The 11,403-nt window shown below is 23.5% G+C and overlaps 2 protein-coding genes across 14 annotated transcripts in view; one reads left to right on the top strand and one right to left on the bottom strand.

The window, feature by feature from the left end:
• Positions 1–3,677, bottom strand: part of LOC126905455 (protein CLEC16A homolog) — a 10,313-nt gene extending 6,636 nt beyond the window's left edge. For 5 of the 10 annotated variants that reach the window (XM_050685161.1, XM_050685164.1, XM_050685160.1 and 2 more), the window contains exons 1-6: positions 3,411–3,676; positions 3,206–3,334; positions 2,344–2,477; positions 1,375–1,523; positions 1,050–1,306; positions 775–973 (exon numbers count right to left, since the gene is read on the bottom strand). In XM_050685161.1, the coding sequence (XP_050541118.1) occupies positions 775–973; positions 1,050–1,306; positions 1,375–1,523; positions 2,344–2,477; positions 3,206–3,334; positions 3,411–3,469 (927 nt within the window). In that variant the 5' untranslated portion in view covers positions 3,470–3,676. Of the gene's footprint in view, positions 1–774; positions 974–1,049; positions 1,307–1,374; positions 1,524–1,764; positions 1,899–1,962; positions 2,112–2,343; positions 2,478–3,205; positions 3,335–3,410 lie in introns of all 10 variants that reach the window. The other 5 variants (XM_050685154.1, XM_050685156.1, XM_050685155.1 and 2 more) reach the window with 5 other exon arrangements.
• A 393-nt stretch (positions 3,678–4,070) lies between these two features.
• Positions 4,071–11,403, top strand: part of LOC126905463 (ras-related protein Rac1) — a 9,733-nt gene continuing 2,400 nt past the window's right edge. Inside the window, exons 1-7 of one of the 4 annotated variants that reach the window (XM_050685182.1) lie at positions 4,071–4,299; positions 4,744–4,815; positions 5,651–5,768; positions 7,709–7,771; positions 7,843–7,977; positions 8,141–8,326; positions 9,012–10,704. In XM_050685182.1, coding sequence (XP_050541139.1) covers positions 4,265–4,299; positions 4,744–4,815; positions 5,651–5,768; positions 7,709–7,771; positions 7,843–7,977; positions 8,141–8,296 — 579 coding nt within the window. In that variant the 5' untranslated portion in view covers positions 4,071–4,264 and the 3' untranslated portion in view covers positions 8,297–8,326; positions 9,012–10,704. Of the gene's footprint in view, positions 4,300–4,743; positions 4,816–5,650; positions 5,769–7,708; positions 7,772–7,842; positions 7,978–8,140; positions 8,327–9,011; positions 10,705–11,403 lie in introns of those variants that run through there. The other 3 variants (XM_050685180.1, XM_050685183.1, XM_050685181.1) reach the window with 3 other exon arrangements.

Genomic DNA, 11,403 nt, shown 5'->3' with positions numbered 1-11,403 from the left:
TATATATATATATATATATATGTATTTACTGTTGTATGCTAGTAGGACTATGATACATAAATAAGTATAAGAATATAGTTAACACTTTAAACATCATATTCGTTGTTTTGGCTCTTTTCGAGTATTCTTGTTGGGTATACTGGTCAGTCCCAATCCCTCCAGTTAGTGAATAACTAAAGGGGTAGTTCTTAGACCTGTCAACACGGTCTAGCTCAAAAGTAGCAGACGAAAGGGTGATTTTTCGTTGGTCACAGCACAAACACTTTTTTACTAAACTCACTAAAAGACAGTTAAATTCAAAAATTAATCAGCATGCACACTAACTGTTAAGACCAACTAAAGGACCAGCAGTGCTATCATGACTCTAGCCACACACATAGTTTTAGAAACACTGATATAAAGTATTTAACCCAACTGTAAGTTTCAAACAGTTATATTTTATTTACAAAATGTACGAAACACAAAAATTAATTAAAGTACGAAATGTGACACAATATAAAATCAATCCTATACAATTACAAAATTTTATGTGTTTAATTGTTCTGACTGTAAACATGATGATCCTTGATAAAAAAGTCAATACTCCTTTATTTCTCTCGCATTCCTTTATACATTCTTATTCCCATCATTATTATATTGCTTAATCTGCATTTTTCTTTAATAAGACACTTTTATTTTACTTAAAAATTTTAATTTTCTTACTACTGTATTAAAGACTATACTATATTAATATGAGAATTTATTTAATCCATTTTCAGCTATTTACTACATTACTTCTTCAGTTTCCACAATAATGTATTTGTCAGGCGGAGCTAATGAATGGATATAATAAGGTATGAAAAGCTTATCCATCAAATGTTCCACAAGAACTTCATTGAGTATGTCCACTTTAAGGCTCAAAATATCATTTAAATAATGCAAATCATCCAAATGTGAGCTAACAAGATCTGCAAGTTTTACTCTATATTGGTCTCTAGAAATATAGTTATAAATTTAACACAAGTTTGTAATTGTGAAAAAACTAAAAATTAAAGAAATTGAATAGATACTGAATAGTTTTTTGAGTGTCTACATCAACAGGTTTAGCTCTTGCACTAGCATCTAATTCTAATACGTGTTTTCCCATAAACCACACTAAATTTCCAAAATATGGTGCACATGTTTTATCTCTAATAAAACGCAACATACTTTCATCTTCAACTTTATAAACATTTAATGTCAAAGTACGAACATAAGTCCGTACCATAGAATCTGGATGATTAAAAAACTTTATTGCTTCAGTATATAAAGGAAAGTCATTTGTAGCCTAATATAAACATATTTAAAATAAAAAACAATATATTTTAATTATATTAAATAATTTAATTAACTTACTTCATTGTAAAAAAAATGAATAGTATTTAAATTGAGTTTAAAAGACAGTGTTTTTAAGAATGATATGTAATATGCTAAAACATCTTCATCTGAAAAATCTAACTTATAAATAATAATGCTATTGACATGATTATTGCTTAGCAAGTAATCTAAAAAAAAAAAATAAGAAATTGAAAAATTTAGAATAAAGTTTGAAAAGTTAGAATAGAGCCGGCATGAGAGGAGGTATATTAAAGCCCTGTCCAACCATCATGTAGTTGCCTTTACTATAATAAACTTTTGATAATAAATAAATGCTATTGTTAAGACACTATAGTATTTGAATGATTGTTTAGATCGCTTTACTCTCACAAAGGCTCTAATAAGAAATAATAGTGTTAAATAACTTACATAATGCCGTTTTATTTTTTATATTTTCAAATATAATATTTAATGTTTGAAGAAGTTGTACACAAACATAATTACCACATTTTTGACCCATAATAAGTAAAAAATAATTAAACATATTGTTTTCTAAAAAAAAACTGAAAAAGAAAAATATANAAAAACAATATATTTTAATTATATTAAATAATTTAATTAACTTACTTCATTGTAAAAAAAATGAATAGTATTTAAATTGAGTTTAAAAGACAGTGTTTTTAAGAATGATATGTAATATGCTAAAACATCTTCATCTGAAAAATCTAACTTATAAATAATAATGCTATTGACATGATTATTGCTTAGCAAGTAATCTAAAAAAAAAATTGAAAAATTTAGAATAAAGTTTGAAAAGTTAGAATAGAGCCGGCATGAGAGGAGGTATATTAAAGCCATGTCCAACCATCATGTAGTTGCCTTTACTATAATAAACTTTTGTTAATAAATTAATGCTATTATTAAGACACTATAGTATTTGAATGATTGTTTAGATCGTTTTACTCTCACAAAGGCTCTAATAAGAAATAATAGTGTTAAATAACTTACATAATGCCGTTTTATTTTTTATATTTTCAAATATAATATTTAATGTTTGAAGAAGTTGTACACAAACATAATTACCACATTTTTGACCCATAATAAGTAAAAAATAATTAAACATATTGTTTTCTAAAAAAAAACTGAAAAAGAAAAATATAAAATTGAAATAATGTTAAAATTTACTTAAAATTATATGTTTTGTTATGTTTAATTATGTTATAATATAGTTTATAACATAACATAATATTGTATTAAATTCCAATTAGAAAGATTATATTATAGATAATATATATTCATGTATAGGGTGTTAACTAAGGACAAACAAGACATTCAATTTCTCAAAAACTACTAAATATTTAAAATTTTTGTATAGGAAAATATTGTATAACTTAAACAGAAGCCAATAAAATATCATCAGGATATTTATTCTTGTTATTGTAAGTGACAGATATAGTAACAAAAATTGTCAAAAACNGAAGCTAATAAAATATCATTAGGATATTTATTCTTGTTATTGTAAGTGACAGATATAGTAACAAAAATTGTCAATAAAAACTGTATGTTAAACAGTAAATTGGTCAAAAATTACTACTTATTTTTCTATAACATTAAAAAAAATTAAAGTTAATATTTTTTAGCTTTGAAATTATGATAAAAAAATGTATAAACAGTTATTTGAATCAAACAATTTTGTCCTTTACAAAATTAAAAATGTTGAATATTTTTTAGAAAAATATTTATTTAATTTAAGAAAATTAATGTCTTAACCTTAAGTGATCATACCTTTATATATTTGTGTGTGTGTTTTTATCATTAAGAATAACTACAAAAATGTTAATGAGTAAAAAGAAAGTATTTTAATAATTACTCAAATATCAACGGGTTGTTTTGATCACCCCATATTAAAATTTCAGCCATACTTCTAAATGATTCAACTAATAAAGTACGATTTGCATCAGTTACATTCTGATTTTTACTGAGTATGGTATGAATATATCTAAAAAATAAATAGTGAATCATTCAAGTATAAATTATGTACCAAATAATAAGTTGTTATAAATTAATGTATATACTTCAAATATTCTAATGAATGTAAATTTTCAGGCTTTACTATTTTTTTTGATCGAAACATTTTAATTATCAATCTTTAAACTAGTAGTATAATAAGCTAATTAGATATCTTTTTATTTAGATAAAAATTCATAGTAAAATAAATTTAACATTAATAAGTTGAGATTATGACAGTTATGATCTTAGGTTACTCAAGAAAAACTAAAAATTAACATGAAATTGCACAGTGAAATATTAATAAATTTACATAGGTTTTATATCAAAAAATATTAAAAACAAAATTTTAACAAAAGAAAAAATTATTTTATTAATACATAAGGATATATACGTATTATTATTTTGATATGATATGCATGAATCATGATTTATGTTGATAATTATTTTTACTATGATAACAAATTATTTATAAGATTTCCCACAACAAACAGCTGCTTATATTAATATAATATTTTTTAAGTTATTATTTAAAAAAGAAATCTAATTAATGAAGTCCTCAAATTCTGGATAAATTCTAAAATTATTTATTTGATTTTATTAAAAAAATCTTCTTATGATTGATCATTTTTATGATTTTTTAATTCAAGTCATCATAATATTTTTCTGCCATGACATAGAATCTTCCATGGTAGAAGACTTTTTTTATTTACCGTGGGTGGAATCACTGGAATGTCCTTGCACTTGCTAAGCCCCGAAATCACTACCATCAGTTCTGATATTTTCCGATGTTTGATTCCCACATCAATAAAAATCATTTCATAGCTAATAAAAAACGATCTGTACATGTTAAATAATTACTGGATAACTTGTATTGCGAATTCCCGGTAGGTAGTGATCGGTTTCGGGTCAACCACGTAAAATGCAAGCGATCAAGTGTGTTGTGGTTGGCGACGGGTAAGTCGTTTAAGATATAATTTATATATTTACGTTATTTATTTTTTGTTTATTTATAACAATACGATTTGTAGTTGTCTATTATTTTTATTCGTAGTCTTCTTACTGGGATTTTATGTGATAGAGATGTAATTCCATTATCGAGTATTCGATTATCACTTATTAGAATTTATCGCCTTAAATTTTGTATTATAATTATGTACTAAGCCACCATATGACTTGATATTATAAGTTTTACCATTAATTAAGATATATATTTTGAATTCTTAAACGTTGTACACTTATTCCTTTTAATTTTCTTGAAGCTTTAATATAATTTGTAAAACAATTCACATGTGATGCACACCTGTTTGATTATTTTTTGTTATTTTTCTATTTAAATTATTAGTGTAATCTTTACTAGAATAGTTTTATATTAATATTTCATAAAATTTTTTTTTCCAGAGCGGTTGGTAAAACATGTTTACTTATAAGTTACACGAGCAATGCATTTCCTGGTGAATATATACCTACTGTGTAAGTTTTAATTTTGATTCATAGTATAAGAATATTTAAGTAGATATATATGAAATATATGGGTATTATTATGTAATATTTTGATTATAATTATCATGAAAAGTATGAATTACTTTTAATTGTCAAAAGTAATTGATATATTACAATTAATTTTAATCATTGTATAACGACTTTAATAAAACAAATATTTGTTTTGACCACATGTTTTTTTTTGCTTTTTAATTCATTTAATAAGCGTAAACATTATCTTAAATGTATGGCAAACACGATATGATTATGATTACCATATGATTTATGTGTCAATTACCTATTTAGTTAGTTAACGACTTGTACATAAAAATGTAAAACATTTTTTTGTTCTGCATTAAATATTTTAGCACATAAATATTATTTCTGTATAACTCAAATCAATATTATATTGATAATTTTAATCAATGAATTTTGTTAATAATCAATATTTGTTANAATCATTGTATAACGACTTGAATAAAACAAATATTTGTTTTGACCACATGTTTTTTTTTGCTTTTTAATTCATTTAATAAGCATAAATATTATCTTAAATGTATGACAAACACGTTATGATTATGATTACCATATGATTTATGTGTCAATTACCTATTTATAGTTAGTTAATGACTTGTACATAAAAATGTAAAACATTTTTTTGTTCTGCATTAAATATTTTAGCGCTTAAATATTATTTCTGTATAACTCAAATCAATATTATATTGATAATTTTAATCAATGAATTTTGTTAATAATCAATATTTGTTACTTAAATGTGTTTAATATATTCAAATTTATACTATAAGTAAATTATATTTTTGTTTAGGTTCGATAACTATTCAGCTAATGTGATGGTAGATGGTAAACCCATTAATTTAGGTCTATGGGATACTGCTGGTCAAGAAGATTATGATAGGCTAAGGCCTCTTTCATATCCACAAACAGTATGTTTAAAATAATTTATGTATTTATAAATAGAAATTAAAATTTTAATGCTTTCAAAACTCATTAATTATATAAAATAATAGACATTATTATTTTATATTAGTATAACTGTTTGTTTTTCAATGAATTTAAGATTGATTAATAAATAATTCAACTAATATGTAAAAAGTAAATAAAAAAAGAATAGTTAAGTATTTTTGATTGTTTTAAAATTACTACAAAAATGCAAGCTCACAATGTAATATTAATAAACTGAACATATCTATTATAACAATGTTGTCTTTTTGAGCAGCTCAAAAAAGATCTATTAAATTAATTAAATATTTTCTTTTTTCCTTACCTTTATCCCAACTACTTGTGGTTGGACACCATTATCTTAAACTTCCATTTGACACAATTTTTTACATTATTTATGCACACATAAGCCCTTGTTACATTCAATAACATCCCTCCATCTTTTTTATGGTCATCCTCTATCTCTTCCTTTAACATTCATTTCTGTAACTGTTCTTATATCTTTTGATTCTTCTCTCTTCATAACATGACCAAACCATCTAAGTCATTGGACTTCTCTTATCGCATAACACTACAAGTTTCTCTCCACTTCACCCATCTGCAATTATACCTGTGTCTTATGTCCTCATTAATGCCATCATTCTTTTGCATAACTGATCTCTTAAAATATTCTATCTCTCTTATCACGCGCTCTCTTTTTGTCACTGATCTCATTTCATCTACCTCGTGTTCTCTTTTAAGAAAAGGCATTGAAATGTATAGTTAAATTAATTGTACATTTACTCTAATAAANCTATGGGATACTGCTGGTCAAGAAGATTATGATAGGCTAAGGCCTCTTTCATATCCACAAACAGTATGTTTAAAATAATTTATGTATTTATAAATAGAAATTAAAATTTTAATGCTTTCAAAACTCATTAATTATATAAAATAATAGACATTATTATTTTATATTAGTATAACTGTTTGTTTTTCAATGAATTTAAGATTGATTAATAAATAATTCAACTAATATGTAAAAAGTAAATGAAAAAAGAATATTTAAGTATTTTTGATTGTTTTAAAATTACTACAAAAATTCAAGCTCACAATGTAATATTAATAAACTGAACATATCTATTAGTAACAATGTTGTCTTTTTGAGCAGCTCAAAAAAGATCTATTAAATGAATTAAATATCTTCTTTTTTCCTCACCTTTATCTCAACTACTTGCGGTTGGACACCATTATCCTAAACTTCCATTTGACACAATTTTTAACATTATTTATGCACACATAAGCCATTGTTACATTCAATAACATCCTTCCATCTTTTTTATGGTCATCCTCTATCTCTTCTTCCTTTAACATTCATTTCTGTAACTGTTCTTATATCTTTTGATTCTTCTCTCTTTATAACATGCCCAAACCATCTAAGTCATTGAACTTCTATTATCGCATAACACTACAAGTTTCTCTCCACTTCACCCATCTGCAATTATACCTGTGTCTTATGTCCTCATTCATACCATCATTCTATTGCACAACTGATCTCTTAAAATATTCTATCTCTCTTATCATGCGCTTGCTTTTTGTCACTGATCTCCTCATTTCATCTACCTCGTGTTCTCTTTTAAGAAAAGGCATTGAAATGTATAGTTAAATTAATTGTACATTTACTCTAATAAATTGTAGTTAAATTAGATTTAAAAAAACTTCTTGGTGTAGTCTTAATGATAATGTTAGTTAATTAATGTTTTTTTTAGAATTTCTATCATGAAAATATTTTTATATTGTATAATTGTAAATAATTTATAGAAGAAATGTTAGAATATTCTTAATTTTTTTATTATTAACAACTTCATGTATAATCATAAAAAATAAATAATTATATTCATCAATTGTATTATTTTTAAAATATATTAATGTTTTTTATTTACAGGATGTGTTTCTCATTTGTTTTTCATTAGTAAATCCAGCATCATTTGAAAATGTTCGAGCCAAAGTATGTTTTGTTTTTTTTTTAGTAATAATAATATTGACATATTTTTGCAATATTTGAATACATTATTTTAGTGGTATCCTGAAGTTAGACATCATTGTCCTAGTACTCCAATTATATTAGTTGGTACCAAACTTGATTTACGAGAGGATAAGGAAACAATAGATAAGTTAAAAGAAAAAAAGCTAACTGCTATAACATATCCACAGGTATGTTTAATTATAACTAATACATTTTTTTAAATCATTATTTGATATTTTTAGCTTGTATTTTATGTTTAGGGTCTTTCTATGGCCAAAGAAATCGGAGCGGTGAAATATTTAGAATGTAGTNATCATTGTTTGATATTTTTAGCTTGTATTTTATGTTTAGGGTCTTTCTATGGCCAAAGAAATCGGAGCGGTGAAATATTTAGAATGTAGTGCATTAACCCAAAAGGGCTTAAAAATTGTATTTGATGAAGCTATTAGAGCGGTTTTATGTCCAGTACTGCCAGTTAAACCTAAGCGCAAATGCATAATAATATAACAATCATGACGATGTTGTCACTGGTAAAATGTAATTTATATATTAATTACTAGTATTTTTATTTTTATTTTATTATAAAGTCTATTTAATTTTTAATAAACGAATTTCTTAATAATATACTATACATTTATTTGTCATGTTTTATTTGAAAAAATCTTTTCTTATATAGATATTGAGGGCATAATTCATGAATTAGTAAACTATAAAAATGCTATTAAGATATTGTTTGTAATACTTAAATGATCAAATCTATCATATTTACATTATTTAAGGGAGGTATTGAGGATTAAATCATTTTGTTACAAATTTTATTATGTATAATCTAATTATATTAAAAATAATGGGGAATTTCAATTTACAAATCTTTTTATAAATTTATATTTATGCCTCTAGTCTAGGAAAGACTAGAATAAAGAAGTATTTTTGTAATTGAATCACCATCTATTTCTAAAATTCCAATTGGTAACAAGCATCTATAAGAATCATTGGGGGAAATTGATAAAATCACACTTAGCCCCCCAAATAATGTATGCCTTCACCTCTTATGTCAAGTTAGAAATTTTTAAAAATTGACTGAAAAATCACGGAAAATCAAGGATATTAATTTTTTAAATTTGTGGCAACCATTTTTTAATAAATATTATTTACTGTTAAGATTGAGATATGTAACTGCTTTGTCTTTAGTAAAAATTAACCTTTAATTTTATTATTTTAGGGACTTAACATCCTACAGTGGATTGTCCAAGACTGATAACCATCAGTTCATCGATCGTTACACATATTTGTGTATAAAAACTAACAAAAACAAAAGTTCTTCCTTCAAAATAATTGTGCGCACATAATAATTATTATGTATTGTATAGTATGGTAAGAAATTTATATATTAACTAGGGACCTATATTTCTGTTGAACAAACTTATGGCCTAATTTTTATAGTCTAATCATGTAATCTAGATAGCTTAATAATTTTTATATGAAAATTTATGTTTAAATATTCTCTAAGTTATTTGATTATCTAATATTATAAATTAATACATACAATTTTTATTGTGAATTTTTTTTCTGATAAATTTAACAATTAGTTTTTCTTTTTGAGTTGCCAGGTGCTACTTATTTTCTGTATTTTATTAAAGCATTATTTTAATTGGTGATTTGGCCGAAATTTTATGTATCAGAAAATAATTATTTTGTTTGGAATAAATAATATTATTTAGTCTATTTATAACTTTGAGTTATGCATTGATCTATTACCAACAGAATTTTAAATTCATTGTATAAATACAATTTATTATTATAATATACAGTTTAAAAGTAGCACTATTATAATCAAAAAATATTTTATTTATTTTATTATTTATTTATTGCTTTTTACTGAAAAAATTCAAATTAAGCACTATGTAAAAATTTATTAAAAGTGTTTAAGAATTGTGTATAACTTAAAAGTAATTTGCATTTTCAATGATATAGATAACAAAAAAATATAATGTACATACAAATATTTGACTTATGTACAAAATCTTACAAAAATTTATAGTATTATAACATTTTATTGTTATCATATTAAAATTAAGTTAAAATATCAGAAAATAAATGTTATACTATTTTCTTTTTTAATTGGGTTTTCTTTATTAATTTTGTTAAACCTAGACACATGACAAATAAGTTGTGTACATTTTTTCTTATATTTATTTTTATTATAACTTCTTTTGTACAATATCATTATCTTTTATTTGAACCATGTAATTTTTAAATAAATGATATATATTGTATAAAATAAGATAGTTTTATTTGTCTAATTGAATACTATATATCAACCAAATAAGATTTTATAAAGTCACAACTGTGATTAATGATTTCTAACATTAGAACTTGTTAAAACATTTTTTTTTAAACCAATACTACATTTATTGTATTTTATAGTTATTTTATTTATATCAATTATTTTATTTTATTTATATAATATTTAATATTGTTTTATGGCTAATGGTGATATTTTAACCATGGATCTTATTCAACCTATTTTTTAGTTTTTGTAACTTAATTTTTAATTCAATAATTTGTTAACCATTATATTTCAATAATTTAATAACCAATTGATTTTGGGACCACTGTAGAACTTATATACATTTTTATATTGACCTAAAGCTCTGGTGTTCGCTCAACATAAATGCTTACAATTGTAATTTTTTACAGAAATGTTAACATAAATAATGTATCTCCTGTAACAAGTGTTTATGCAATTTTAATTTTAGTCATCTTAGATTATAATTTTGTTACACGAATGCTTGCTTCATATTTCAAAATAACTTTGTATTAACATCTTAATTTTTAAATATGTATTTATGCAACTTGACATCAATTGTTTACAAGATTAAGTTTTAATTAAATTCTCTAGATGAATGAATGAATTTTCTTGTTTATCATTTTATATTAAAGGTTAATTCAAATTAATTTATTAATCAATATAAAATTGTCAGCTTGGCATGGAAACTCACTATCATTTTTGTAATTAATTTTTTCAAATTATTACTATCATTAAAAAAACAAATGTATAATTGTTTATTATTTCAATAAGATAATATACCCAACTGTATAAGTTTATAGGAGGGGGGCAAATGTGTTTTTGGTAAACTTTTTTTTATAAAGATGGTTAATAAGATGACATTATTAACATTTTCATAATTTTTATGAAAATAAACATTCATGTATATTTATTTTCTATGTGGCAATAATAAATTTAAAAAAAAATTGTTTTTCCATCAACTCATTATTATAAAAATTTCCTAGATATGTTCTGTATGTATGTATTTGAAAACAATGTATTTTAATGCATTATACATGTAAATGTATTTTATCAGGAATATACATATGGTGGGCTCAAAGCGCCCAAACCCCATTTGAAATTCATAGTCTCTAAATTTTTAATCCAAGATATTAACATGTAATATTATTTAAGTAATAAAAAAAAAAAAATCAAATTTAATATTTATCATTCTTTAGCTTCCCTCAAAAATAACTTCTGAAACCAAACTTTTATAATAGTCAATTTGAATTCTATATTACAGATATTTTTGAAAGTATCCACTTTACAATTTTTTTCAGTTGGT

Source organism: Daktulosphaira vitifoliae, unplaced genomic scaffold (genome assembly GCF_025091365.1).
Source record: "Daktulosphaira vitifoliae isolate Bord-2020 unplaced genomic scaffold, ASM2509136v1 Scaffold_4, whole genome shotgun sequence".
Taxonomy (NCBI): Eukaryota; Metazoa; Arthropoda; class Insecta; order Hemiptera; family Phylloxeridae; genus Daktulosphaira; species Daktulosphaira vitifoliae.
This window is presented reverse-complemented; position numbering and strand designations above follow the sequence as displayed.